This window comes from Colletotrichum fioriniae (assembly GCF_027942845.1).
Source record: "Colletotrichum fioriniae strain IMI 355084 chromosome Unknown scaffold_7, whole genome shotgun sequence".
NCBI lineage: Eukaryota > Fungi > Ascomycota > Sordariomycetes > Glomerellales > Glomerellaceae > Colletotrichum > Colletotrichum fioriniae.
Genome location: NW_027076843.1, coordinates 2,572,346 through 2,578,345, shown reverse-complemented (window position 1 = coordinate 2,578,345; position 6,000 = coordinate 2,572,346). Strand labels below are relative to the sequence as shown.

Sequence of the window (6,000 nt, the reverse complement as noted above, 5' to 3'; positions counted from 1 at the left end):
TGCTGACGTGCTATCTTAATCCACAGAGACCCTGGACGCAGGGGGGCATTGCGTCTTGGAGATGCCTTCAGGGACAGGAAAGACGGTTTCGCTACTCTCGCTCATCGTCGCCTACCAGCAACACAACCCCGAGCACCGAAAGCTGATTTACTGCTCTCGTAAGGCTCATTTCGTCTGTATTTCTACGCGTCCGTACAGAAACTAAGTGTTCTTAGGTACAATGTCCGAGATCGAAAAGGCTCTCGCCGAGCTCAAGGCTCTCATGAAGTATCGAGCACAAGAACTTGGCGAGGAGGAAGAGTTTCGTGGCCTCGGCTTGACAAGTCGAAAGAACCTATGCCTTCACCCCTCTGTAAAACAGGAGAAGAGTGGTTCCGTCGTCGACGCACGCTGTCGAAGCTTGACGGCAGGCTTTGTCAAGGAGAAGAAAGACCGGGGCGAGAACGTTGACGTTTGTGTCTACCATGATGTGTGTCTCGTCTTCAGCCCTCTTTTCTCCCTTGTATCTGACGCGTCACTGACTTGTGCCAGAACTTGGACCTTCTTGAGCCGCACAACTTGATTCCTAACGGAGTTTGGACGTTCGAAGGCCTCTTGAAGTACGGCGAGCAACACAAGCAATGTCCGTACTTCACCGCAAGGCGCATGGTAAAAGAACTAGTCACTAGAAAACGATGCTTTGTTTGGTACAGTGGCACTGACCTCGAATAGATGCAATTCTGCAACGTCATCATCTACTCGTACCACTACCTACTCGATCCCAAAATCGCTGAGAGGGTATCAAGAGAGCTCTCAAAAGACTGTATCGTGGTTTTTGACGAGGCTCACAATATCGACAACGTTTGCATCGAATCCCTCAGCACAGACATCACAGAAGACTCTCTACGGAAAGCCACAAGAGGCGCGCAGAACTTGGAACGGAAGATTACAGAAATGAGGGACACTGACCAAGAGCAACTACAAAACGAATACCAGAAACTAGTTGAAGGACTTCGCGGCGCAGATGAAGCACGGCAAGAAGATGCCTTCATGGCGAACCCAGGTAAGCGATATCATCTGCTAGCTCACGCGCCGGCTTGATGTGGACTAATGTATTCAAAGCACTTCCCGATGATCTGCTCAAGGAGGCGGTTCCGGGTAACATCAGGAGAGCGGAACACTTTGTGTCCTTCCTAAAGAGATTCATCGAGTATCTCAAGGTATGTTGGCAACACACTCATAGACTGAGTAAAGCATGCAGTTGCTGAACACTCCCTCGCCAGACTAGGATGAAGGTCAGACATACGATATCAGAAACGCCCCCATCTTTTCTCGCCCATCTCAGAGAATACACGTTCATCGAAAAGAAGCCACTGAGGTTTTGCGCCGAAAGATTAACGTCGCTTGTGCGGACCCTCGAGCTTACCAATATTGAGGACTATCAACCTTTGCAGGAAGTTGCTACATTCGCAACGCTTGTGGCGACTTACGAGAAAGGTTTCCTGCTCATCCTCGAGCCTTTCGAGTCAGAAACGGCAGAGGTACCCAACCCTGTCCTGCATTTCACGTGTCTCGATGCAGCCATCGCCATCAAGCCCGTCTTTGACAGATTTAGCTCCGTCATCATCACGTCAGGAACAATTTCACCCCTCGAAATGTATCCAAAGATGCTGGGGTTCTCGACCGTTGTACAGGAGTCATACAGCATGACCTTGGCCAGAAGATCGTTCCTGCCAATGATCGTCACTCGTGGAAGCGACCAATCTTCCATCTCGACCAGTTTCCAGGTCCGAAATGAGCCGAGTGTCGTCCGAAACTACGGCACTCTCCTAACCGAATTCGCCAAAATCACGCCAGACGGCATGGTCGTCTTCTTCCCCTCCTACTTGTACATGGAGTCCATCATCAGCATGTGGCAGGGCATGAATATTCTCGAGGAAGTCTGGAAGTACAAGCTGATTCTGGTCGAGACACCAGATGCACAGGAGACGTCTCTCGCGCTAGAGACATATCGGACAGCCTGCTGTAACGGCCGCGGCGCCGTACTACTCTGTGTCGCCCGTGGCAAGGTCTCGGAGGGCATCGATTTCGATCACCAATACGGTCGAACCGTGTTGTGTATAGGCGTGCCGTTCCAGTACACTGAATCCCGCATCCTCAAGGCCCGTCTCGAGTTCCTGCGAGAAACGTATCGCATCCGCGAGAATGACTTCCTATCCTTCGATGCTATGCGCCATGCCGCGCAGTGTCTCGGCCGAGTCCTGAGAGGAAAGGACGACTACGGCATCATGGTCCTCGCAGACCGCAGATTCCAGAAGAAGCGGACGCAGCTACCCAAATGGATCAACCAGGGCCTGCTCGATGCTGACACAAACGTCAGCACGGACATGGCCGTCAGCAGCGCCCGGCGTTTCCTCAAGCAGATGGCTCAGCCGTTCCGAGCAAAAGACCAGGAAGGCGTTAGCACCTGGAGTTATGAGGACTTGATGAGGCACAAGGAGAAGATGGACTTGGAGCGAATCCAGGAGCTCGAGGAGGTTGGCGCTGGTGGGGATGGCTACGGCGCCGACGGAGGTGACGAGTATGGCATGGATGACGACCTCGACCACGACTTAATGGAGATTGACGACGGGTTTTGAGATCATTCATCTAGCAACTTTGGTGCAAGGCGCGAGATGGTAGAGATTCGTCACTTTCGCTGGGACGGTGCGGATGAGGATATAGGCCTCTGAAAACGGGGTTAAACAAATTGGACATCTCTAATTCAAATCGTAACCATCCCCTGCATGGTCCTCACATGCCAGGAAACTATAGGACTGTCTACTACACCAAGCGTAATCAAACATCGTGATCTATGTACGTGAAGCTATCTGAGAAAGACGGTCTGAGCTGTTCATGACACTTCACCCGAGCGGCCTCTTGGCCGCCTTTTGAGCTCTCATGGCAGGTATCGTGTTCTCCCTGCCAGGTTTCCTGCCCACTTCCATGCACAACATGCGAATGAAGTCCCGACTCGTCCAGTAGCAAGTATGCGCGCTAAGCATGTTGAGGTACTGGATCTCCAACGGCCCACCGCCGAACCTCAGGTAGTAGTCGATCTGGCCGTTGTCATTAAGGAGATAGGCCTTTCGCTCTGCAATCTCCTCTCGCGTGAAATCGTGAACCTCGAGCTCGAGCTGCGAAGGCAGGCGCGCAAAATTTGGTTTTGGCGTCGGAGGAGGGGCAATGGTGGCTGGCGTAGGTGCTGCGCCGGGCACAAGACTCTTCACTGCATTGCCAACGTATCTAAAAAGGGAGGTGGCGCTTGAAGGGACATGTGCTGTTCTCAGACTGGTTGCATAAACCGGATCGATGGTACCATTCAGGAGGTATGCGATGGGATCCTCCTTGGCCAATACATTGTAGATGTTGTCTACGGCGATGCAACCATATCGGCCGGCCTCGCCCGTTACTTCTGGCGCATTAATGTCCGCGGGATCAGCTCCAGGCTTCACCCTACCGCGCCGAGGTTGAAGCATGCCTCGTTCCAAGAGCAGGAAGAAACCAGCGGGGCTTCCAACCAAGAATAAGTTGTTCGTGTCGAATTCAAAGAAGTCGGGCTTCGGCATTCTCGTTGAGAGGTCTAGTGACGGAACACGTGCGGGTTGCCGAGAGAGAATTTCGATAGCCATGGCGCTACCCAGAGAATGCCCAATGAGGTGAGTCCGACCTCTATCTGCGAATCCGGGGTTGTTGCGGCACCAGAGGCGATATACGCGATTGGCCTCCGTCACCAGCGCGTTGATCATCTTGCCCTTATGGTGAGATAGATAGAAGGGTATGTCGAACATCACATCTGATATCATGCTCCTCACTGCGGGAATACTGCCAGGCTCGATATCTTTGAGGCTGAACCCGTCTGGCACGTGTTGTGCTTTGTCTTCCTCTGTCATTGGACCGCCTTCCTCGAACGATAGTGTATGTCGCCAGTTGATAGGGAGCACCATGATACCATTCTGGCCATCTCTTAAAACTCCCTTGACAATTGGGTTCGCCAACTCCGCGTTAACATCACGCCGAAAAGCATTGATGGCATGGGTGAAGTGGAAGCTTTCGACTCGCTCCGCAAATTTTTGACCGATTCCGTGAACCACCAACACGAGATCGGTAACCTGGCCGCGCTCTTTTTCGGCCTTGCAGGCCGGGCAGACGTCTTGTCCGACAGCCTCGATCGTGTTAGTGGCGGAAGAAGCTGGTTGCTGGGCGGCTTCTCGAGGCCGATTCTTGTCATGTGTACGCTCCCAGACCGCACGATCGAAGCCACGTACAACTGGAATGCCAACAGTCATCCCCTTCATAATCTTCGCAACAGGTCTCCTTCCGTAGTAGGCAGACGGTTTGAGGCTAGGTTTGAGGAGAAAGGCCTTAGAGGCATCTTTATAGATGACATGGTAAGTTGCGTAGCTTCGATGCTGTTGCGTACCCGAGACCGTCTTCAGATTTGGGTCGATGGTACCCTCTGCTGCCGCTTCCCCACGGAAGCAGCTTGCGGCACAGAACGGATCTGATGAGATACGAGTGTCCGAAACTGGCTCTTTGTCTCCGTCGCTAGGTTGACTGACGTTCTCTGGCCATAGTCGATGTGAGACTTTCTCCTCGCCAAGAGGCCCTACATCAACGGCGCAACGGAGCTCATCATTCCACGTCTCGGTGTGAGGCTTGAGCTCTCGGTAGCCAGCCTCTAATTGATTTGCCACAGCTGGGGGTATTGGTAGCATCGTATCTCTATCCCTCTGTCAGAGCCTTGGGCACATTTGGGAAGTTAAAGCAACGAACCTGTAGAACCAGGTGGCACGTAGGACCATTGCAATGTCGTTCACAGGGGACCAGTAAATGGGCTTCATTTGCAGAGCCGGGATGGACACCATATGCAGCCGGGAGATGCCGACAACAACGTCGACAGCTTCCCTCCTGTAACTTTCATCGCTGACAATTTTAGCTTGCGTAGTGTTCGATCTGGCTCTGGGTGGCTCTGGCATAGTGAACGAGCGCCTCGCATCTTGATTTTCGGAATCATTCGATTTCGACTGATCTGAAGGAGTGAAAGACGTCGCCAGCGCATCTTGGGGTCGCTGCCGGAGTCCAGCACGGACAAACGGTTTGCCAGAGATGCCATCGTCGGCAGCATGCTGCCGGAACGAAGTGCCCAAACCCGGTGTGGAGGGCCGAGATGTTTGCTCGCTTGTCCGGGAATCAGATCTAGCCCTCGACCCAGACTCCAAACCCGTGTTGCCAACCTCTCTTCCGATCCTCTGCAATTCGCCTGCTGCTTCTTGGCGAGGACTGAATGAACTGACAATCTCCATTTGCCGCGAACGAGCCGAGTCCGCTCGGGGCCGGGAAGAAGAAACGCTCCCGAATTGGGGGCGCGTCTCGCTCGATACTACGAGACCCCTGAGTTCCATCATGACTTCCTGAACGACTCTCTCCTGGCCAAGAGAAGGGTGGTGTTTCCTGGCCAGCGCACAAAAGGTATTCTGAAGCTCGGTAGAGACATCAATGAATAACTCGGGACAGCATGTAGATATCGGGGTGTCCGGAAGCAGGTCCGAAGCTTTGCCGGCCGTGGTCGATGTTTGAATGATGCCACCATGCTTCTGAAGGTGCTTGATAGCTAAATGGCGCGTCAAGAGGCTCAGTCTATGCGCGTTGGCTTTCTCAGTGTTGGGACTCAGTCTTCTGTCTCGAACCAGCTGCTCATGAGCTTGAACGTCATCGTTAGACAGGAAGCTAAGCCATGCCTTCTCAAGGGCATTATTGTCACCGAGGGAGAAGGGACGAATCGGACCACGAGTAGTTCGGGCGTCCGAAACACCAGCGATTGTCCCAGGAGATAAAGGGTCGTCTATAGGTAAGATTGAAGAATAGAAAAACTGTGCAGCCACCGCGGGGGTGTCATCGTCAACGCCCCCAGTTGATGGCTGGGATACCGGGGCAAGGCGGCACTTGAGGCCGTACGTATGGCTTTGTTCTGAAGAAGCC

At 53.1% G+C, this 6,000-nt stretch overlaps 2 protein-coding genes across 2 annotated transcripts; one reads left to right on the top strand and one right to left on the bottom strand.

The window, feature by feature from the left end:
* Positions 1–220: 220 nt before the first annotated feature.
* On the top strand, positions 221–2,618 carry RAD3 (TFIIH/NER complex ATP-dependent 5'-3' DNA helicase subunit; the record flags this gene model as incomplete). The annotated part of the gene is made up of 5 exons (XM_053196390.1): positions 221–451; positions 532–648; positions 712–1,042; positions 1,102–1,199; positions 1,263–2,618. 5 exons carry the CDS (start codon positions 221–223, stop codon positions 2,616–2,618), a joined length of 2,133 nt encoding a protein of 710 aa, XP_053046253.1.
* A 264-nt stretch (positions 2,619–2,882) lies between these two features.
* On the bottom strand, positions 2,883–4,997 carry N0V96_006823 (uncharacterized protein; the record flags this gene model as incomplete). The annotated part of the gene is made up of 2 exons (XM_053196389.2): positions 2,883–4,743; positions 4,795–4,997. 2 exons carry the CDS (start codon positions 4,995–4,997, stop codon positions 2,883–2,885), a joined length of 2,064 nt encoding a protein of 687 aa, XP_053046252.2.
* Positions 4,998–6,000: the final 1,003 nt, after the last annotated feature.